Genomic DNA, 25,109 nt, shown 5'->3' with positions numbered 1-25,109 from the left:
AGAGCCGACGTCTCGACCTTAACCAGGCCAGGACCGACGCCATGGATCGTAAGGTATGGAAGAACATCACAGAGCAAGTCCGAAACCCTGCGGCACCTACAGCAGCATACTGGTTGCGTGGCCAACCGCCTCCCCCAGCTGCCAGCTAAGGACCAAAGAAGAAGAAGAAGAAGACTTAAACACTTTCTCTTCGACATTGTTTTCGCAATTGTAAAAATTACTGGACTGCAGCTCTTGCCGATACATACACCGCAAACTTTGCTGTGCTGGGATTATAGTGAATTGTTAGTATAGGTACCGCCTATTCAATGACATTCGCTTGCCAATTCAACAGTATCACTCCCTTTAAAGAAATATACGACTTTATGAATTTATTTTATTTTGCTTTCATTCATATATACACGAAATAAAATTTATTATTAATGTATGCTGTATGTTACTTTTCAGAAAAAAAAAAAAAAAAAAAAAATCATGAAAACCATCTACTGGGAATCCAGTTAGACGAGAAGGGACATATCATATAATGATTGACACGAAGGTCACGTGGTACAATTGAGGTGAGAAGCAAATGTCACTCAGTAGGCGTTACTAAAAACCGACTATGGTAGCATTCTATGTATTGCCGCCACAGCATGCTAAAGGGTTTACCGCAGCGAATTTCGTTTTCCCCTGAGCCAACATCAATTTACAAATCTACCCTATTTATTGTAAAGTTTACGACCACTTTTAAGAAAACCCATTTGGTTTAATAAATAACAAAAATGAAACAAAGACCCTCCTATGGGCATTAATGGCCACAAGTGTTCACTAAAAGGATGATTATTTAATTCCAGATGCTAATGTGCAATTTCGGAAGGAAGAAAGCAGTATTTGAGTGGCTGTTTAGCAGTAAATGCTTGAAAATCTTCAAATATGCTTTTACTCATTTTTTTAAAAGTTCGTTATAGAGAGACTAACACTTTGTTATATGGGGTTAATTTTACATGTAATTTCGTTTCAAGGTGCAATGTTTCACGAAAAAAATCGTAATATAGAGAAATTCATTAAATAGAAGTTCGTAATAGAGAAGTTCCACTGTATTATTTTGTTGTCTCTGCAGGTTGCAGAAGACCATTTCGTTGGTGAATTATATATCATCCTGTTGTTTCTGCGGGTTGCAGAGGGTCATTGCATTTAGTTGGCTAACTATATTTTGTTAATTCACCTTGTTTTGTTGATGAATTGTTCATCCCAATTATTTTTAGCTGGTGATTTGGGGTTTTAGTCGGACCTTTCACTCATGGCTTGGGTCATATGTCTTTGGCAGCAGGGGCTCTGTTGTCTTAATAACCTTAATAGTTGTTTAAACCTAAACTTATTTAAAATGATTTTATGCGAGTCGCTGCATAAAGGGTTTTAGATTTTATGTCCTGTTTTGTCGTGTTAACTTCTATTTGATTGTTCATACTTATAGTTTCAGCTGAACTTGTATATTATAGAAGTTGTCATGGTTGTTTAGTAATTTGCCATCAGTACTGGTTAAAGATTCTCAACATTAGTGTTTTCTTCTTATTTTAATTGGATGTCTCTGTCATGACAGCCTGTATTTATGTGTTTGCTGGCTTGATGCTGATCCCAGTTTTCTGGTGTCGGGGTTGTGTTCAGACTATCAATTGTTAAAATGTAAAATACTGCTTGATTATTGTTAAATTAAATTTCAAGTTGCCTATTTGGACTTGCTCTCCGATTGGGTTTTGGAAGTGGTATTAGATTAAATACATTGTTATGTGTTGTTATCTTGCATTAATTGTGTTGTTGGGTGTTTTGCTGATTAATTGGCTGTTTTAGATGTACGTTTTTCAAGGTTTTGTGATCTTATTGATTTGCAGTCTTTCAATTGCTTATTGGTAAGTTATTATCTGCCCTAATGGTTGATATTATGACTGGGTTTATTGTGATTACTGGGGTAAAATTGATTGTATGTATATTTGCATAGCTGTTGATAATTAGTTTTTAATTACATGTTCCTTGTAGTCTTCTTACTTTTCTCTTTTATATTCTTCTTATATTTCTATAGGATATCTCTATTCCTCTTCTCTTTTGTTCCTTTCTCTTCATACTCTCTCTCCCCCTTTCCCGCCTTCCTTTCTAAATTATTTTGGGGTTCTCCTTGTGATAACCTCAATACATGTCTCTTGATAGTAGAACCTGGCTGCCTCCTCATGGCTTGGGATGGGACCTTTGTTCCCCTGCCCCCTGACTGCTAAATGCCAGGTGCTGGCTTACAACATACAACAAAACACACATTAATATACACATAAAGATACAAACATTTCATTAGATTTTTTTCTTTTTCTTTTTAATGCTGGCCTTGGCACTTTGCTGTTAGATGACTCAGCAGTATATTTGCATACAAGAATACGTTGTCCTCTATAGAGAGCAATTGTGTGTTGTGTGTTTAGATACTTAGGATGATAACTTGTTGGTCTCTTTTACAGTGGAGTCTCTGACTACTGTTTTAAATATTTTTATCCTAATACTAGCTCAGATTGTGTCATTCTAGAGATGCAATCTTATACTTGTAACAAATACAAAGGGTGTTAGCGGGAAAACTCTAACTGGGGCAAGTAATGGGTGAAACAGAGTAGGAGATCGAGTAACAATGATTAAGAGATGCTATTTACAATATAAGATAACTGGTATTCAGAAAGACAAGCACTGGCTCTTCTCCAAGTTCTGTGGGAATTAAACTCTGAATCAGTTTTGCTTTCCTTTATTGCATTTTGTTAAAATTAAATATCAAATAGTTGAGAAATAATTCATAATGAATTGAGGGAGGGGTGATCTATTCTGCCTTTAATCCAATGTTCATTCATTTGCTCTCACTGTTTTTTCCAATTCTGAAAGTGTGAAATATGGAGGCTCATCATATAGGTTAGATTTAAAAATATAGTATGTAGGCATATCAAGAAAGAAGGCATGGCATTTTAATACATGAGAGTGAAGATGGTGAAAACAGTTTAAAAGTGTATAATATCTATTATTTTTACAAAAAAGTATGGAAAAATAAATACAATGAGTGCTATTCTTGATATCTGGTATTAATTGGTTTTTACAAGGAAGTAATGTAATAGAACAAATTACTTGCATATATTACAGTGATAATTGGTTACAGAAAGTTCCATACTTTCAATTCTTTACTATCAGGAGGATTCTCTCTCTCTCTCTCTCTGCATTTGGAAACCAATCCTGCACTGCTTTCCAATGTCTTTAAAGATATCTAATGTTGAAGTTAGTTGTTTCTTTTCTATCTCTTCAGCAAATAACTTCTTCTTTGTAATGCCTTTACAAAGGAGAAGTTACTTGCTGTAATTGTTGGAAAAAAGTAGAATTTGCAATAAAATTGCATTCTTGCCCAGAAGTAGTTATTCCAGTCAATAGATAGTTCATTTCTTAGATCCTTATATATAGAACACAAAGCAAATGAGGCAAGATATCATAACTTCCACACAGACCTGTCTGAGAAAAGTAGTAGTAGCAGGGCCTTACCGAGGGTGCAAGGGTTGCACTACACCTGGTTGGCAAATTTCAAGGGGCGCCTGAAAACCTGAAACTTACATACACATATGAAGAAAATTTTTAAGGGGATGCCAAATTTCAATTAGCAGCCCAGTGCGAAATTGCGATTTGCACCCGGGCACCACATACTCTAGGAACCTCCCTGAGTAGTAGAAATAGAGGCATTTGAGCTTATGTAGCATCAGCCAAAAAAAAAAAAAAAAATTTTGCACATCCATTCCCTCTAAAAGTTTGTCCAGTTCCTCCTTGAATTAATTTATTTAAGTACCAGCAATCAACTACCCACTGGCTAAAGGCAAATTTCCACACATATTTTACAACTATCTTTCTTCAATTTGAATTTATGCTCCCTCAGGTTCGTAATCTGAGCAAGAGGAAGAATCCCATTAGAATTCAGCATGCCCAACCCATTCAAGGACTTATACACCTCAACCAGATCACCTTGCAGGTGCCTAGTCTCCAGCTGCTGCAATTTGCACAACTTGAAGCCTTTCTTGGTAAGAGGGTCCCTTCCTGCCCCTCACCAATCTTGTTATCCTTCTCTGTACATGCTCAAGCAGTTCTACATCCTTCCTAAAATGAGGCCTCCAGACCTGTACGCAGTACTCAAGGCCTGGTCTGACCATTGCCTTATACAAAGGGATAATCACCTCCTTTTCCCTGCTAGCAAAATTCCTGTTTATCATTGGCAGTAGTAGTAGTAGTGGCATGTGATGTAAGAAAGCAAGTGTATGAGCTTATGCAGCATCAGCCAAAAAAAAAAATCACACCATTCCCTCCAAATGCCTGTCCAGTTCCTCCTTAAATTTATTCAACCTATCAACTTCCACAACGACAGATGGAAGTTTGTTCCAGCAATTAACCACCTGCTGGCTAAAGGCAAATTTCCACACATCTATTCTACATCTGTCTTTTCTTAATTTGAATTTATGCCCCCTTAGGTTCGTAATCTGAACAAGTGGAAGGATCCCATCAGAATTCAGCGTGCTCAACCCATTCAAGGCCTTATATTAAGGCCTTGAATGGGTCAACTTACAAATTAACACATGACACAGAAGCCTATGATAGATACAAGTTGATATGCAGCCAAGTTACAAAGGAGGTTAGGCAGGCGAAGGCAGATTACGAGAAATCCTTGGCAAGGGATGCAAAGAAAAACAGCAAAGAGTTCTTTACTTATGTAAACTCTAGAAGGAAGGAGATGAATCAGATTGGTCCACTTGATATTGATGGGTCAACTGTTCATGATCCTGCTCAGGTAGCTAACAAACTAAATGAATATTTTGCATCGACATTTACACATGAGGAGTTATTCAGCGAGGGGAATGCCAGAGGTGTATTCAACTCTAGCAGTAAGCTACAGAATCTTGAAATAACTGGGAGTAAAGTGGAGGAAAAACTGTTGAAGATAAACACAAGAAAGGCACCTGGGGTGGATGGGATCTATCCAGTTATATTAAAGGAGGCAGCAAAGGAAGTAAGCAAACCCTTAGCCATAATTATGAGAGCGTCCTTGGACTCAGAGGAGGTACCCATAGACTGGAAATGTGCAAATGTGACCCCAATTCACAAAGGAGGATCAAAGGCTGACACAAGTAATTATAGACCTGTGAGCTTAACTTCTGTTCCAGGAAAATTAATGGAGGCACTGGTTAAAGAAGCACTGCAGGATCATTTAGACAAGACTTCAGTTATAGCTCAGACACAGCATGGTTTTGTTAAGGGGAAGTCTTGCCTGACCAATTTGATTGGATACTATGATGCAGTCACAAAAGAACTGGATGCAGGGAATAGCTTTGATATTATATACTTGGATCTTAGAAAGGCTTTTGATACTGTTGCACATGGAAGACTGCTACACAAATTGGTGCAGTGTGACATTGGAGGCAAATTGCTGCTATGGATAAAGGAGTGGTTGAGGGGGAGAAGACAAAGAGTGGTAATCAATGGACACTGCTCATCGTGGACTAATGTTATTAGTGGAGTCCCTCAGGGCTCAGTGTTGGGTCCATTATTGTTGTCTGTATTTATAAATAATATTGATGATGGTATATCAAGCTTAATGTCCAAGTTTGCAGACGATACAAAGGTTGGCAGAGTTGTCAAGGACACTACTGACACTATGCTGCTGCAACAGGATCTGGAAAGGTTGAGCAGATGGGCTGAGAGGTGGCAAATGAAGTTTAACATTGACAAATGTAAAGTACTACACATGGGAAACAGTAACCCCAGAGCAACGTATCAACTCTGTGGTACTACACTGACAGTGGTAGAGAATGAAAGGGACTTGGGGGTGGTTGTGCAGGCAGATATGAAGTTCCCTGAGCAGTGCAGACGGGCTGCAAGAGTAGCTCATGGAGTATTGTCAATGATATACAGGAATTTTTCCAGCAGGGATAAGGAGGTGATTATTCCATTGTATAAGGCAATGGTCAGGCCACACCTAGAGTACTGTATACAGGTCTGGAGGCCTCATTTCAAGAAGGATGTAGAGCTGCTGGAACGAGTACAGAGAAGGGCAACAAGATTAGTGAATGGAACAATGGGGGTGCTCTTACGAAGAAAGGCTTAAGTTTTGCAAATTACAGTGTCTGGAGACTAGGCACCAGCGAGGTGATCTGATAGAGGTGTATAAAGCCTTGAATGGTTTGAGCATGCTCAATGCTGATGGGATTCTTCCTCTAGCTCAGAATAATCACCTGAGAGGGCATAAATTCAAATTGAGGAAAGACAGATGTAGGATAGAAGTGCAGAAAGTTGCCTTTAGCCAGCAGGTGGTTGTTTGGGGGAACAGACTTCCATCCCTTGTAGTGGAGGTTGATAGCTTAAATAAGTTTAAGGCTCAGCTGGACAGGTATTTTGAACGAACAGAGGGGTGAAGTGGAAGTGTTTTTTTTTTTTTTTTTTTGGCTGATGCTGCATAAGCTTGCTTTCTTGCATCAAATGCCTCTACTAATGCTAATATACCTCAATCAGATCACCGCACAGGTGCCTAGTCTCCAGCCACTGCAATTTGTAGAACTTAAGCCTCTCTTGGTAAGAGGATCCCTTCATTCCCCTTACCAATCTTGTTGCCCTTCTCTGTACACGCTCAAGTAAATCTACATCCTTCCTAAAATGAGGCCTCCAGACCTGTACGCAGTACTCAAGGCATGGCCTGACCATTGCCTTATACAGAGGGATAATCACCCTTTCCCTGCTAGCAAAATTCCTATATATCATTGACAAAACCCCATGACCTGCCCTGGCAGCCTGTCTGCATTGCTCAGAAAACTTCATATCTGACTGCACAATTACTCCCAGGTCTTTTTCATTTTCTACCAACTTAAGTGTGGTACCACACAGTTGGTACGTTTCTCTGGGGTTACTGCTACCCATATGCAGTACTTTGCATTTGTCAAGGTTAAACTTCAGTTGCCACTTCTTAGCCCATCTGCCCAAATTATCTAGATCCTGTTGCAGTAGCACACTGCCATTACTGTCATTAACAACCCTGCCAACCTTTGTATCATCTGCAAACTTGGACACTAAGCCTAATTTACCTTCTTCAATACCATTGATAAATATACAAAACAACAGTGGGCCTAACACCGAACCCTGGGGACTCCACTAATACCATTAGTCCACGAAGAGCAGCATCCATTGCTTACCACTGTCTTCTCCCACTCAACCACCCTTTTATCCGTTGTAGCAACTTACCCTTAATGCCATACTGCTCCAATTTTTACAGTTATCTTCCATGCGCAAGTGTCAAAAGCTTTTCTGAAATCCAACTATATGATATTAAAATTATTTTTTGTATCTAGTTCCTTTGGAACTACATCATAGTATCCGATAAAATTTGTCAGACAAGACTTTCCCTTTAAAAACCCATGCTGTGTCTGAATTATTGCTGCAATCTTGTCTAGGTGAACCTGCAATGCATCTTTAACCAGTGACTCCATTATTTTACCTGGAACAGAAGTTAAACTAACTGGTCTGTAATTACTTATGTCACCCTTAGATCCCTCTTTGTGAATTGAGGATATATTTGCACATCTGCTGTCCCTGGGGACTTCCCCTGAGTTCAAGGATGCTCTCATAATTATGGCTAAGTGTTTGCTTACTTCCTTTGCCATCTCCTTTGCTATAACTGGATAGATCCCATCCTCCCCAGGTGCCTTTCTTATGTTTAGCTTTAACAATTTCTCCTCCACTTTGTCTCAGTTATTACAAAATCATTAAATACTCTGTTAGAGTTTGATAAACTTCTGGCATTTTCTTCCCTTAATAACTCCTCTGTGTGAATAAGCTCAACAAGTACCTCCTCTTTGTCAAGACTAGCATTGAAACCAAACTGATTTTTAGCAATTCAAATATCAATCCTGAAAGAGAGAAGGAATTGTAATAGAATTCTTTCAAGGAATTTCCCTAAATTAGCCAACAGTTGGTTTGATTTTATGTAACTTTACTATGAATTCCCTCTTAACTATACTTCTCCAGGTCACCTGTTTGGTCTAATAAATAGAAACTGCAAAATATTAATTCCTTTGCATTAAAAAAAAAAAAAAAAAAAAAAAACAACAGCTCTTGTTAGCCTTTGGCATCGTTTTCCTTCTGATCAGCTGCTAACATTATACAAATTTCAGATACGTCTTTAACATGGAATAGTTCCTACATCTGGAGTGATACCTCTAAAATTCTGAAACTGCCCAACTCTAAAAGAAAGCAATCAAATTAATTATCAGTATCTTATAAACTCACTCTACTACCTACCACACTAAATGTTCCATCCCTGCTGCATCCCTTTTGTTTGGACACTTCTATGGGTACTGCTTTTTCTAAATTTCTTTTGCATTTGGGATTATCATTAAAAATATTTTAAAAAAGCCTCTGATCTGGTGAAACAGTCATGCCACTGCAGAATATATAAGATTGTATCCATCACCAGTGTCACACATGATCAAGAAATGGGACAATATTTTAAAACATGTTACATTCTATATAACATTTGATGGTTTTTTTTTTTTTTTTTTTTTTGGCCGATGCTGTATAAGCTTGCTTTCCTGCATCGTTTACCACTACTAATGCTAATATTTAATAGAATAGCATGAGGTATGTTGTATGGTTAAGAGTAAATTCTTTCTTAATTACTTTTCATAAGAATTATTCCACATGAGATAATGACTGCAGTATGCATTTACTTCACAGATACTGCTGGAGATTTTTTAACTTGTCATAAATTTCAGTTTTTAAACTGTTGTTATAGAACTGCACTTTTGCTGTTGAAAATGGTAGTGGAGTACTGTCAATGTGCACAAGATATTCCTCTGATTGCTCCTGATTTGCTGACTAAAGTATTAGAACTATTAAAGGTAGGAATTTTGATATTAAAGAAATACTGTTTATAACTAATATTTATATAAATGTAATCTAATATGTAATTTTTCCAACTAGTTGTGTCAAACAAAAATATTGCACTCACTGTTTGAAAGACACTTTTTTCAAATTAAAATTTAAAATTAATTTTTTTTATTAAAATTAATTTTTTTAAATTAAATTTTACTGTAGAAGTAAATAAAATTACAATATTTATTCTTATCTATACTTATTATTATTATTGATGATGTTACCGATTACAAGTTCTAAATGGGAAGCATTCAGAGAGGTAATCATTGAAGCTGCTAAGCTTTTTATACTAAGAGATAGTGTTCAAGGTTCGGACCTCAATAGATGTCATATAAACTGATGAGATTGGTGATGAAGAAGAAGAAAAATGCAGAATGATTATAAATTATCAGGGGATACAAAACTTACAATCAGTACAAACTAATCTGCAGTCCAGTCAATAGTGGGGGGGGTTACACAAGCTACAGGTCTTTGGCTAAGGATGTAAAGAATTCTTTGCTTATGTTAATACTTAAAGGAAACAATGAAACACACTGGTCCACTAAATATGAATGGCATAATTATTGATGATCCTCTTCAAGTTGCTGACAGACAGTAAATAGTTTGCATCTACATTCTCGTGTGAAAAGGTCTTTAGGGATGGGAATATGAGAAATATTCCAAGTTATAACTGGGAGACTTTTGTGATAACTAGACATCAGATTATATGCACTAAAAACAAGTCAAAAATACTTATTGAACTATGGTTCAATTAATTCGCATTTATCATCCAACATCATTTTATATGCAGAGAATGACCTTTCTACTTTTATGGAAGTGACTGGCTGTATTTAATAATGTGAGCTCTTTGAAGCCTCCACTTTAAATGGAAGTTCATTTCCTTTCCCATTTATGAATTTATCTATTTTCCTTAACGTGTGAAATTCTGAATTCTTTTCTAAAATATTATTGCATTTTCTTATTTCTTTTCCTTTGAATCCAGGCATAGTTGAAATTTGCAATTCAATTTTTTTCCATCTCTCCAATTGTGCCACTCAAAGAAAGTCCTCATGTTTCAAGTTTGGTTATATAACTAGATATAGAAATGGGTCTGAATGAACAATAAGAATCAGAAAGCATTGCCTTAGTACTACCAATAGCTGCTGAATGTATACTATCTAAGGAATCAGCAACTTTTTATAGAATAAAAATTTTTAGCATAAAACAATGCTGCTTGTAACCATGTTCTCCATCTTATGAAAACAGGATCAGGTGGGAGAGGAAGAGTAGGCAAGTTACTATTCTCAAAGGTGCTTTTGACAAAATCTTTTTTATAATAGAAATGAGTTCATTAATTTCACCAGAATTCTCCCAAATTGCCTCTGCCAACCTATGTAAGCCATGGGTTAAGCCAGTTAAGCAAGTAATTATGGATCAGGTTTTGATATTAAATCTGTAACACAACAGGTTTTGAAAACAAGTAGAGAAATACCATCAGGACCTGGAACTTTTTTTGCATCAAGATTGTTTAAAATTCTTCTGACATCCTTTTAATGGAAAACCACAGGAGGTATTGAGTTGTGCACTGGAAAGTGGCTTACCTAGATTATTAATGCAATAATTAGAATAAAGGATGCTTGTAAGTTGATTGTATTACCTGAGGAGGAAATAGAACCATCAAATTTTAAGAGGTTAAGTATAGATCAGGGGTGGGCACGCATGAGGTCAATGAGAGCCGCATTCCGGTTTTTCATATATTATAAAGAGCCACACCATAGTTACATAGTATTAAATACACAAATTCAAATTTAATTTAATTTAATTAATATGATTACATATTCTACACAAGTCTTAAGTGCTATGTAAAGTATACATATATAAGAAAATATAATTAAGAGAAAGAAAATACAAAATAATTATTTCAAAATTTTAATAATAAAAATAAAATATAATAAAAATGCATTAATAAAAAGTAAAACATTTAACGAAGACGTTTGGTCAAATCTTTGAAATTTGGCGTAAAATTTGTTAAAGCTGTTCGCAGCAATTCAGTGAGATGATGATTGGTCAACTGTGAACAATATTTCGACTTCACGAACTTCATTGTGGAGTACAAAGATTCACAGCAATATTTGAAATTATACATTGAAATTCAAATTTTTGTGTCTAAAAAGACGGCAAGCAGCTTTCTTTAAATGTGGATATTTTGATTCTGGCATGAGTTTCCAAAATTCAATTATAGAAGTAGATTTGTGCTGCATTTGCAATGCCTGATCCTCTTTCATCTCTAATAACTCCAATTCCCCAGCCGCTTTTTCAACAAGTATTATTTCAGAAATTGGAAATCCATCTTCAATAATATCACAAATAAATGGGTTCACAAAATATGTAAATAAATGTAGATTTTAAACTTTTCAAATCTTCAAACCTACGTTTGAAATCTTCTTGCAATTCTTCCAATTTTTCTTTGTATTCGTCTAACTTTTCTTCTTTGATATTAATTATATTATATTTGCTTTTACTCGTAGAAAATGATTAAATATTTTGTTCTTAAGATCGTACACAAAAAGCCGAAGTTTAGCTCCAAAACTTAATACAGTTTGTGACAAATCAATAATAATTTTTTCCTTCTCTTGTAAAGCCAAATTAAGTGTTTGCAAATGTTCTATAATGTCTGTAAGGAACATTAGCTTTGTTAAGGGTAAATCATGCTCTTGATTTTTAAGGAGTCCTTATGAGCCAAGTTTCATTTTCTAATTCTGGGTATTTTTTTCCTTTTTCTTTTGTAAATGTTATGATAGGATTTAGGAGTTCCACAAAATGGCTCAAAACATTGTAAGTTGACAGCCATCTTACAACACACCATAGGGATAAATCACTGGGCAATTCATCTGTTTCGTCATTCACTCGCAACTCTTCTAAAAAGTTCGTAAATTGACGATGTGTTTTGGCATTTGTTCTAATTAAATTCACAATCTGCAAAACAGTCTTCCACACATTTTTGTATTTGAAGTACTTCGCTATGAGATGCTCTTGGTGAATTATGTAGTGAAGAGGTAAAAAACGTGGAATTTTAGGATTGTTGTTTAAAAGACCAATGAGACCTTGGTTTGTTCTTGTCATTGCAGGCACTCCATCAGTTGCAACACTTACAAGTTTATCACGAGGCAATTCAAACCTGTTCATTACTTCATCAAGAGCATTTCTAACATCGATACCGTGAGTTGTTTCGATAAGAGCTACTAGGTCTAACATTTTTTTCCTTCACATTTACGTCTGCAGATACATAGCAGACAAAAAAACGGCCAATTGTGGAACATCCTGAATGTCTGTAGACTCGTCGAGAGCTAAACTAAATGCCGTACAATTTTTCAAATCACACATCAAACTATTTTCAACATTTTTATTAATTGCACCAATACAACACTCAGTTGTATGCATAGGAACCTGTGCAATCAATTTATGCAGTTTTGTATTATCTGGATCCAAAACTTTAACCACTTCTTCCAAGTTTCTTTTAATAAATTCTCCTTCTCCATATGGACGTTTGGCACGAGCAATATTCCAAGCTATCAAAAAATTAGCTTCGTTTACTCTGTCATCTTCGTGACTAAAAGAAAACAAGAGTCCTTGTTGCTTATGAAGACCAGATTGCAAGGACTTAAGTTTCTCTGTTCGCAATTTTTAATTGAGTGGATATTGAGTTGAAAGGTGGGGATGACTTACTTCGTAATATCGATATAAATTGCTTACTTTGTAGTTTGAAATTGTAACTTTACAAATAAGACACGACTTTCCATTATTGTCAATAAAGGCAAAATTTTCTACCCATTCTTGAAAGATTCTATTTTCTTGTTCGTATTTTCGTTTTTTGATATTTTCTGAGGTCATGTTATCAAAAATTTTAAATAAATTTAGTTCCAAAGTCTGAAATTGAAACAAAATAATTAAATTAATTTACGGCATGGAAAAATTACACTCGTAATTTTTACGTACAAGTCTGCTGATGGCACCAGCTTTTTGCGCGCGGATTTATTTATAATTAAAATAAAAATAGAAAAATATCTAGACATTAAAAAAAATAAACACAACATAAAATCCATATAACAAAATATTAGTTACTTAGTTAATTTAACAAGATTTAGTGAAAAAAGTTCTGAAATAATAATAATAATAAAAAAAACGGATTTAAATTTTCAATGGGAGCCACACTTAACTCAACGAAGAGCTGCATTTGCCCACCGTGGGTATAGATGGTAAAAGTTATGGCCAGTAACTTTTTTCCACAAATTTAGTTTTGTTTTTTTTTACACTTTTTTTTTTTTTTTTTTTGATAAAATATACTAATTTATACTGGGTGAATAAAACGTATGCTAGTCTTGGCAGTACACACGTTATTACATCAGATTTCAAATTCAGATTTTGAGTTATGAAAATTGCATTCTTCTGTAATAAATATGAATTCGTTGCTGCTTCACTGTGCTTTATGTAACAACGTATCATACCACTTTTTTTATGTAGCTGTTTAATTCAAGAACATGTCAGCTTGTCCTTGGAGCTGGTGCTCTTCATTTGGTGGGATTGAAAACTATCACTACAAGACACTTAGGTAAGTGAATAAATATTTAAGTTCATTGCATATTCTTATTAGCATCAGAGTAGTATTAACTGAGAAATAATGCATGTGTGAAATATAAAAACATTGTTTTTTTATCATTTAGTTTTAAATTATTATCAAGAAGTCAGCTGCCTTTTTTATTATTATTATTATTATTAGCCAAAGGAAGCCTGAGGCTTATGCTGCACCAGCCAAAAAAAAAAAAAAAAAAAATTTCTGAGTTACCCTGAGAGAGAGAGAGAGAGAGAGAGAGAGAGAGAGAGAGAGAGAGAGAGAGAGAGAGAGAGAGAGAGAGAGAGAGAGAGAGAGAAAAGTAGAAAGGAATCACCAAGAAAGAAGAATGATGATATCCAGCTCAGGACCCTGAGTGTGCCAAGCCCATACTCACCAGATGTGAGCCTCTTAACATTAAACAAGTTTTATTAGTATTGACAACATGATGCTAGGAAACAAAGCATATACAGTACCAGCAGGGGTAAAAAAAAAACACAACATTGCCCATTTCATTTTTACCCATTTCTGCCAATTAATTTTGTCCAAACCTTCTTTCAATTTTTTCAAAACTATCCACTTCTATAACACTAAGCAGAAGTTTAATAATGTACACATTGCATTACATTTTGGATGCATTCAGTGATCAAAACATATCTTCTCAACTACTAAATATGTTGACTGTACTCAAGAATTGTTATCAAAACCTAACTACATAATGTTCAAGTAATGGGTGTGTAGCAGTACTTGAAATTTGTGTAGCTGTACTTGAAAGGAAATAGCTTGACATTTTCACATTAAATCTGGTACACACGTCAGCAGAATATTATAAGTGAGATCCGAAAAGAAAAGAATCAAAACTTTCATCGCAAATTTTCAGAAGCAGTTCTGATTATGAAAAGAATTGAACTGCTATTCTGTATTCATTGCTTCCATGGGAGGGGAAAGAAAATTGGGCTTAAAGTTTTCCCATTTATCTCTGCATTGAAATTCTTATGTCAAATAATTCCCTAAGAATACCATCTTATCCACACAAGTTTCATTTATACAGTAAGTCTACGTAAGAGATATGTTCCAGGACTTCTTGTGTAGATTGGAAACGAGAGTAGCCTTGTGCAGGCAAAGCTTTTACGGCTCTAGAAAATACAGAAGATTTTTCTGTTATATTAACTTAAATTGGCATATTAACTTATTTTCTAGAGTAGCTATCTATTTCCAGTTACGATACTTAGTTTAAATTTTAACTTAGATAGAGATTTTGTAGGTTATTACTTGTATCGGTAAGGGTACCCAATCCTCATGTTTTACAAGTTTTGCAGCTTTTGGCGAACAGGAAGTTTTTTAGCTATATTTAGCTGCTTAATTGACTAATTGTTATATAAAATTTTTTTTCTATAAGTAGCGTATAGACCTAGACAAGATCCTTGTTATTATTATTTTGTTATTTGGTTTTTAGGAGCATTAGCAACTAAGGCCATATTGCTCCAGAGAAATGCTGCATCCACCACCGATCTACAGAATGAGTTTGCCAGGCTTTTGACTAATCGGCTACAAACAAGACGAGGACAGCTTGCTCAAATTCATCCATGATAGGAAGGAACTCTCAGTTCTCTCACTCAACTGCCAAAGCCCACAGGTTCACCACACTGACACTGTTACACAGCAATGCCGATCTTGCTGAGACTTGGTTAGATAATAACAAGAGTGTCAACAGCCTGAACTTCAATTGTGTAGTTCAATTCAAGCGTGAAACCAAACAGATGCTGGAGCCACAATACATCACAACAAGGACAAGGTACACGTTGTTATGCCATACTTAGATGTCATTTGTCAACAAACAACTGGTTCGACAGTCAGCGTTTGACCCATTGGCGGATTTTTTTACAGCGGAGTGCTTGTTATCCAATGGCCAAGTGATACAATGGTTGTCTTTATTTCTCCTAACAGTGAGTACAGGATATAATTGACTTCATTCATTTTGTTTGCTGCCACACTCATAGTGCAGCACTGATAAAGAAAGATTTATGTAAAATACCCATGATCATGAGCAATGATTTCAACATTAACTTCGGATTGGAAGAAACCAAATCATTAATTATTTTCCTACAAGAAACATTTGAAACAGCTAGGAAATTGGGTACCATAATCAATGCTGTTTTCCAGAGACATTTAGATATGTTGCAATCGGAAGTATACTCTTACTTTAGCTATCATAAATCTTTTCTGTCTTGTCTTCCAGCAGAAATTATGGAAATTTTGAGTGATCAATAAAATATTTATAGTACAAAAGCTCTTTTATTTTGTAATCAATATATACAAATCAAAATACTTAAAAGAAACATGAAGAATGTTTCAGATCTACCGCACATGCTCAGTACACATGCATGCGCGGTAGATCTGATTTTGTTTTTCCTTAATTTCATTAAAAAATATGAACTTGATAAAGAATATTTTGCCACAATAGTTAGCCAGAAAAAGAAAAGAAAAGTGAAATAAAAAAAAAACAAACATAGATTGGTCTTTCCAGTGCAGTTTTGGAAATATTCTTGAATCCAAATCTGTCCAGTTATTTAGTCTGCTGTAATACCTTTCTAGAAGCAATCACAATCAGTTGATGTCTAACAGTCAATCTAAACAAAAATCCACTGACAGGAAAATGGTAGTTAAGCTATTGTTTATAAGAATCCTGTATTGGTAAACAGTCCTATAGCTGTATTTTAATAGAAAATGTGTATTTTGTCAGTGAAATTTAATTTATAGTGCAGTGTGAAATAAAAAAAACCTGCTTTTTTTGAAAATTTTCTCATTTTCTACCTACCTACAAATAACTAATTAGCTTTTCAAAACTTGCCAGCTATGCCTTGGACTTATGTTCAATGTGGAGACAAATACGGGGGCTATTCAGTAAAGAACAATCATTATTTTTCACAAAGAATGTACTGCTTGCTATTTCTAGCTGATCTGCAGAACCTAAGACCAAACCAAGTTGCATTACATATCAGGTGTGCAGTTCATTTGTGCGCATTGTGACCTTGACAGTTGGTCAAGTTTATGCCTGTTGTTTTGCCTAAGTAACAATGGACATGACACACGAGGAACATTATGCAGATCTCAAATTTTGTTTCCATCTCAAGAAAACATCAGCTGAAGCATATAAAATGTTAAAATAGGCTTATGAATATACACTTCTATATAGCACAGCTTGCAGGTGATTTAGAATGTTTAAAGATGGACATTATTCAATCACAAAAGTCAGTGGTCCTGGAGCTTCAACCACTGCTGTCACAACAGAAACCATAACACTGTTTCTGTAATAGTGAGAGATCATCATATAACAGTAAGGCAACTGGCAGAGATATTGAGAATGTCAGTAAGAAGCACACACCGTATTCTCCATGACTATTTGCATATGACACGTTTGTGCACACTGGGTTCCAAGACTACTCAAACCTGAGCAACAGCAAGTTCGCATGGAAAGCTTCAACAGATGATTACTGAAGATGGTGAGGTTCTTTTTTTTTTTTTTTTTTTTTTATGAAACCCCCAAACACGAAAGGTATCAAAACCTATAGTACTTAGTACCGTGCATGGGTTGAAGGAGAAGTATGGGGCAAGGGGATGCCTGAAACTTTGCTCTAGAGACTAAACATGGGTTTCACCACTTCAAGCCTCCAATAAGCAAAGTGGTGGTATTTCACCGGTTGATGAAAGTCATCTACCACAAGGTTATAAGGTGGATAATACATGGCTTCACCATTTCAACTCGGACTATAAGGAACAAAGCTCTGTTTGGAAGGCTACCTCATCGCCAACACCGAAAAAAGCAAAAGTTGTGGCTTCTACTGAAAAGGTAACGATCATCTCTTCTTTTGGCATTAATAGAATGGTTTACGAGCATATTGTGCCACAGTCATATGACTGTTATGGGAGAACTGAACTGTACACTTTGCAGGATCACATTGGTCGCAAACAATCACAACTGGGTGAGCCTTGCATTGCTCATACTGTCATTGAGTCAGCATTAATATCAAATGTGTTCCTCATCTGCACTTCAGTCTTACCCCCGCACCCTCTGATTTATTATAATTTTTTTAATTTCCAAAGTTAAAGAAGGAGCTGCGAGGAAAGTGTTTCCAGTCACCAGAAGATGTTGTACAGACATTGGAGGTGATTCTCAAAAATGTCAAAAAAAAATTGCTTCCATGTCTTTGAAGAGTGGCAGAAATGTTGGAGTAAGTACATTTCATCAAATGGGGACTACTTTGAAAAGGACCATCAAAATAAAGATGATTAATGTAGTGGGGGGAGGAGTTCATTCTTTATTGAACAACCCTTGTGAATACTATCTTTAGTTAAGTTAGCAGAATGATCCCATGATTGGAAATCAAACACAGTAAAGTGTTATGAATTTTATTTGATTTCATCTACTGTGCTGAAATATTCCCCTGTAACCCTATAGTATTTGTACTACACAGGGAAACACAGCCCAGTTAACTGTGTTCCCCCCCCCATGTGTAGGGTAAAGCACACACAATGGTTGTGTTTAAATGGAAATTTATTTCCATATACTGCTTGGCTGTTTACTTAGACAAAATACATTATTCACAGTTCAGTATATGTTCATAAATAGAAGCCAACTGCCAGCCAATGAGAAATCAATAGTGCTTTGAAACAGCTGTCCTGGCAGTGTCTGAGAAGATTTTTAAATGGGTAGCAGATTCACCTGTTTAAGTGATGCTGTACAATTTAAAAATATATATATATTAGTAATTTAGGCAGAATTGTGGATGACTGTATTTTTTCACAAATTTTGCATTAAAGTTGTGAAATAATTCAAAGTCTTAACACCAAATTCTCAGCATAGATCTTCAGTGGGAGTAGAATGGCCCCCATAATCAAAAATTTAGCAAAGTAAAGCATACAAATTTTATTTCCTTTCAATTACTGTATTTTTCAAACATATAAGGAATGCAAATCATAATGGCTATCAAGCAAATCATAATGCTTGCATACATTAAAGACTTAGAAGTTGTTTATTGTGACCTTTTATTCATACTGTGTTATTCTAAAAAATGACTTAGTATGTTAGCATTATTTTTAATTATTTATTTTCATTTTTTTTTTTGGAATTTTAGCATTGGCCTCTAGATGTCTTCAGCTCATGGTGTTTTTCATTCCAAAGGTGAAATGTCATTTTGAAGTACTGTTAACACTAAAACAACAGTTTATGACCAAACATTTCGATCAGGTACTTCAGGTAAGGCCCTACTAAAATAGAATTTGGCACATTTTGTTTGATTTAAGGGATAAATAATTATAGGAAAGCCCATCACTTAGCACTGCCTCCATAGACATTTAGCGTTAAACAGGACAATGCTAAAAAAAACTGTTTACACAAAAGAATTATTGTACAGTGGGATATCACTGTACAGTAATTATCAGTTATCCAACTATGGATCATTTGAACCAATCAGGGAACTTTCAGGTAGTGTTATCCACATTAGTTTATGCGTTTAGCAGTTTACTTTAATATTAAACAAATTAAATTAATAAGAAAATTTCACTGAGCAATACCCAGAGATAATGCTTTTACTCTTTTTTAAGAGGTGAAAGCATTGGTTTTGTGCTTAACTAATGTTATAATTTATAGTAAAGGAATAGTTTTAAGCATCATCTTAATTATATAGATTTACTTATTTTTGTATTTATCTAAATATTTAAAAGTTGAATTTAATAGTTTATTGTAAATTCAACCATTGCCATCAATAAGTATTTGGGCAGAAATTCACAAGTATAATAGTTTTGAGTTTAATTCCAGTGTTAGAATTGGGAAGTTTCCATATAGAACCAGAAATAGGTGTAATTCTTGAATATGTGATTTTGTAGGTGTATAATTAACATCATAAATATTTAATAAATCATACATATGTTCGTAAGTGCCTATAGAAATTCCTATCAATATGTAAATAATTAGCATTATTTTTAAAATATTAGTTTTAAAAAAAAGTAAATTTTGTAATTCTGGATTATTTAAAATAGTACACAGATTTTTGTATTGTTGTTTTTGCATTTCTGCATTTCAGTGTTAAATATCTAATATCAGCTATCATCATTTTACTATAAAACAAACTGATGCTACTCTGATTTATGGGTGTTAAAATTCCTTGAAAATATAATTTCACACTTAGATTAAAATACATGCATTATTGTGTATTATTTAATTGTATTACAATAGCAGTAGGGATTGCTAATAGATGGTCTATTAGTGAAAAGAGTTACTGTAATTTTACTATAAAAGTTTGAGTTAAAACTTGGACCTGATCACTCTCAAAGTACCTTTCTTCTGCGCATGCACACATGCTCCATCTGTGTTTTTATAGTGTTGCATATAGAGTCGCTTTGCTGTTTTCTTTGATGTCATCCACTGAAAATTAGGATTGATACAAAGGACAATACTACTCACTATTACCAGAGCATGTCGCACAGTAAGCACACCTGCGCTACAGTTGCTGGCCCGAGCTCTCACACTTTACTTGGAAGTAGCCAAAAGAGGCTTATATTATGGACATACCCACAGAATTTCTGGGGATAGCCCTTGATACAGCCAGCACCTTGAATGCTGAGATAAAAAAATAGACACAAAGCTCCATGAGCTATGGCAAACAAAGTGGGAGCAGAAAACCAGAGATCTGGTTACCAGAAACTTTGGGCTAACCATTGCCGCTGGTGGCAATGGCTAGCCCAAAGCCACCTAAGTTGTATGCCCTTGAACTTTTTTACAACATTTATATTGGCAGATCACAGCTCTCTAAAGGCGAAACAAACCTACTTAGGGCTGACTGATGGCCCAAACTGCACATGTGGCGAGAGTGAAGACTGGGCACACATTCTATACGAATGTATAATTTATGACATCACCAGAACATAGCTAATAGCACAGATTGTCCCCCCCCTTCCCAGGGGAGAAGAAGATCTGTTCATCATAGAAGAGGGAAATTATAAAGCCTTTACAACCTTCACACAGAAAGTATTCGAAATGCACAGAACTATCCAAAAAATGGAAATTCAACCCCCCACCAATTAAACAATAATCAATAGTTAAAATTGCCCACATCATCCAGATGATGACTTAAAAACTGTTGGGACAGCCGTATTCTGCACCCTGACAGACAAAACCGGATTGACCTGGGTACCCCCCAGAACTACCCTGCCATGATTAGAGACCTGGGGAAGTGATGGCGCCTGGATGTACCATGGGACGAAAACAAGCCAGTGGCAGTGGTGTTGTGCTTTGGGCGATGTTCTGCTGGGATACCAGAGTCCAGTCATCCATGTGCAATGCACTTTGACATCTACCACCTACCTAAATTTGTTTACCTCCTATTCGATATCAGGACATGGATCGTTAAATAAGAAACTGTTTAAATTTCGCTTGTCTCCTACGAAACTCTGTCATTGTGGTGGTCTGGAAGATTGGCAGCACGTGCTGTACTCTTGTCCCTCATGCAATGAATTTCGAGTAATTCTGCAGAATGCAATTCCCAACTTTTCATCAGGATTGGAACCTAATTTTATATCAAATGCCACCAGTTATTGTGCCCTTCAGGATTTTGCTAAGGCAACCTTCAATAAAAGGCTTGCAATCCTTTCTGCAATGTGACTGCACATGCGAATGTTTCAAATTCAGCTCGGGACTCTTCACCTTCACTGCAACAACGTCCATTTTCTCAACAAGATCTACAATTCTGGACTTGTGCTCTTTTTTTTTTTTTTTTTGAAACTCTACAAGTGAACTACAACTCAATTTGGCGATGAAAATTCCTGTGCTCCTTTGCTCGGATGGCTGTTAACTGACTGTGACTTTCTTATTGGTGATTGACTGTGACTTTGCTACTAATGACTGCAGGACTTACTGGATTTAACCTCAACTGTTTATAAGGTTTGTGCCTGCTTCTGGGCTAAAATACTTGTGTAAGGGTTTTGTTGGTTGAATGGTACTGTTAACCTTAATTATTTTATTTGACCTTGTTTTTTTATTTATTTTTTTATTTATTTATGTAAATAAGCAAAAGATTACTTGCATTGCTTACTTTGAAACCTCAAAGTATCATCTGGGTTTACCTCAATCTGTTGAGGTTATCTTGTGTACAGTATTTAATTTTTGTATAGTTGTATAAGTTCCTTTTTTTTTTTACTATTTTTGGCTCGTACTTTGTTGGGCTCTTGGCGTCCCTCTCTTCTGTTGCCGCCGGTTGGTTACTCCTGGTCTACCTTCCCATTGTGGTGGTGGCATGTTTCCGACCTGCCGATTCTGGGTAGCCAAACAGCCAGTTCACTTCTGGCCATTTCTGCAGAATCCTCTAATTTAAAATTGAAGCGTGGCGGAGATGAACAAACATTCCCAAGACAAATACATACCTAAACAACAGGAAAAAAAAAAGAAAACTTTTGTTCGAGTCAAAACTTGTGAAAAGTTTGCTCCACCGAAAAGTTTTTATATTTCAGGAAATATTGGGATTTAATGCAGAAGAAAGATGTTAGATGAAAGAGAATGAAAATCTGGACAATCAGGTGAAATTTTAGGACTCTACTAGAGTCATTAATTTTAGAAATACGAGTGATTTTGTTAGTCACAATGTAAACTTATGTGATTCTTATATACAGTGCTATTGTAACGGTATACTTGCCTATACTTCAACATGAATATTATTGATGGCTTTTGTTTTGCTGAAGGTGAACCTCTGGTATGTTAAAATAGCTTATTTATTGGCTTAATATAACTTCTAACCAGTGTATACCTAAAATTTTACTATTCTAATACCTCAAATATACTACAAAATGTATTTTTACTTGCTCCCGCACGCGTTCCTGATCCGACACTTGAGGTAACAATAGCAACGCCATATTGGATCGGAAACGAGTAAAAGGACAAAATCTAAAGATATAATGCAGATAAAATTAATTCGGTATTGATACATGCTTCAAATAACAACAGTTAACCCTTACAATATATATATATTTATTTATTGTTATTTCTTTTTTTATAAAGTTTGATTCTAGCAATGAAATATATTTATATCCCCAGTGCATGTGGTCATAACCATCTCCATGAGGCCATCGTAAATTTAATGCAGGAAAATTAACCAAAAATCGGCAAATTTTTTAGGAGGTTACATGAATCGAATAGCCAGCCCTGATACCTCATTTTAAAGGTAAAGGGTCCCTCTATTAAAGGAAATCCTTCCTAAAAGTCTATTTTCAATATAAGAGAAAATATTAATATCAAAACATGGCCCTAGTTAAACCACATGAAATGGCATATAAGACAAAAATGTTATGTTCCAAATGCAGTAGTAATTGTAGAATACTTGCAGTACTCACGTGTTAATATACACAAATAGTGCATTACTCTTCTAGATAAATGTTTAATTGTGACTCCCACTATATATGATTTTATTATAACCTTTAGAATTGTGGCTTGTTATATATGGCAGCTTAAACTGCCCAGCGGTCTGCAGTGCTGAGGTGGGTGGGACTGAGATTGGATAGTTCCATGTCTCACAAAAAAAAAAAAAAAAACCCTGCTGGCTTCCACTTTTGGGTGGTTGCGGGATTCTTCCCCCCCCTCTTCTAGCTCTGCAGACTGCCTTATCTTTTGAACTTCAATTATTGAACTGAATTGTGCTGTAATTTAGCATTATAGCATCATTATAAACATAACTGATCTTGAACCTCACGACACACACACACACACACACACACACACACACACACACACACACACACACACACACACACACACACACACACACACAGTGAGCTGAAAGGTGAGTGTTAAACTTATCTAGAAACTGTGACAATGCAAAACCAAACAACTCACAAGTAATATGATACAACATATGCCTCGGAAGAAGAGGACAACCAGCACGGCAGAGACCCCCTGCCTACAGGCTCCTAAGCCTGCAAGGCAGCAAATGGAAACAACAAGGAACAATAATAGAAGCAATTGTGACCAGGGACCAGAAGTGGTCTACACCCCAGACATGAATCTGGCAGAAGTCCTTGAGGTCTCCACTACCCAAGAGGCCATACAGGAAGCACTGGTGGAAATACAAGATCCCTCTGCAAAACTTGGCGACCTCATGTCAGAACAGGTACCCCATGAACAGAACTCTGAAGATCCCAACAACTCCCTGCAAACAAGAGACAATCTGACCCAAACAGAACTAGATTCATCGATTATAGACACTATACAATCTTCACTGAGAAAACATTCAACGAAGCACAAAGGATGTGGGCTCAGTTGGAGAAACTGATATATGAAGTGACTCTGGACAGAGAAAAAATCAAATCAAGCCTAGTTGAAAAGAAAAACATGATAAGGAAACTGCAAAGAGCCATAAAAAGAAAGAGGAAGAAAGGGAGAAAACAAATTCACTTCGCGACATCCACTCTACAGCACCTAACTGGAACAGGGGCCCATTCTGGTTTGGATGCAACATGCACAGAAACACAATCCCAGTGGAAGGAAAAAGATGCATTTATCTCACAACCCAACCCTGAGCAGAAAAGGGATGACATTGAAACAAGAACTATGACTCCAACAGATGGACAGAAAAGAACCTCAAGAATATTACTAGGTAGATGTGATGACCCAACAACTGAACCTGAAGAGGAAAATTCCAGAATCAAACAAAATAGCACTGTGTAAATGTCTCACAACAAATGAAGATATCCCAAATGATACTGCAAGCTGTGTTCTCTCACTATGGGCTGAGTAGGAGATCCTCAACACGACACTTCTGCTGGACAGTGAGAGATGGAAAGCACAGGCAACTGAACTGCAAGCAAGAATAGATATCCTGACACAGCTCCTAAACAAGCTGCCCAACACACTGGAAGCCAAGGAAAAAGAGAAAAAAAACCCTCCTGGAGTTTCCACAGGGGATGGAAGCACACCATGGCCGAAGTTAAACCAAAAAGACGGAAACAGCTGAACTCAGGCATCTTATGCCCAAATAACTGACATATACCACCCCAAAAGAAACACAATGCTGCAAAGACTTAACATTAATATCATCAAAGCTACGGAAAGAAGAAATGCAACAAATGAGGAGATAAAAGAAGTTAAGACTAAATTAGCCTCAGTACTAAGAGACGTGAAAATCACAACCATCAGAAAAATAAGAGTGAATGGGGGTGATCATAGAGGCACCTAACAAGGAAGAGTTAGGCGAGATCAAAGGATGCCCGGGGCTGCACCAGGCAGGGCTACTACAAGCAGAGGTCCCTAAAAAACTTGGTCCCATCTATGACATTCATAATATGACCAAATAATAAGTGATCTGGATACACCGAGGAAGTCAAGCTGCAAATTAAACCTCTCTTTTCTACTAGGCCCAAGGAAAATCAAACAAATGTAAACTGGATCCTCCAAGTGACAGGAGAAATAAGAAGAAAGCTACTCACAAACACCAGGGGGGGGGGGTCTACATTGGCTGGACAGCCCATGCGGTTAAAGACTACACTGTGGTCCCACGTTGCTTTAACTGCCTGGGATATGGTCATCAGATAG

General features: G+C 36.0%; 1 protein-coding gene across 1 annotated transcript in view; it reads left to right on the top strand.

The window, feature by feature from the left end:
• scat (VPS54 subunit of GARP complex scat) overlaps nt 1–25,109 on the top strand; it is a 414,636-nt gene that overhangs the window by 365,965 nt on the left and 23,562 nt on the right. Inside the window, exons 19-21 of the mRNA XM_090376331.1 lie at nt 8,807–8,912; nt 13,447–13,534; nt 18,670–18,791. Coding sequence (XP_090232457.1) covers nt 8,807–8,912; nt 13,447–13,534; nt 18,670–18,791 — 316 coding nt within the window. The remainder of the gene's footprint in view (nt 1–8,806; nt 8,913–13,446; nt 13,535–18,669; nt 18,792–25,109) is intronic.

The sequence above is a fragment of the Mastigoproctus giganteus genome, chromosome 6, assembly GCF_048544385.1.
Source record: "Mastigoproctus giganteus isolate SK-2022 chromosome 6, ASM4854438v1, whole genome shotgun sequence".
NCBI lineage: Eukaryota > Metazoa > Arthropoda > Arachnida > Uropygi > Thelyphonidae > Mastigoproctus > Mastigoproctus giganteus.
The sequence above is the reverse complement of the archived record's forward strand: the minus strand, read 5'-3'. Positions and strand labels throughout refer to the sequence as shown.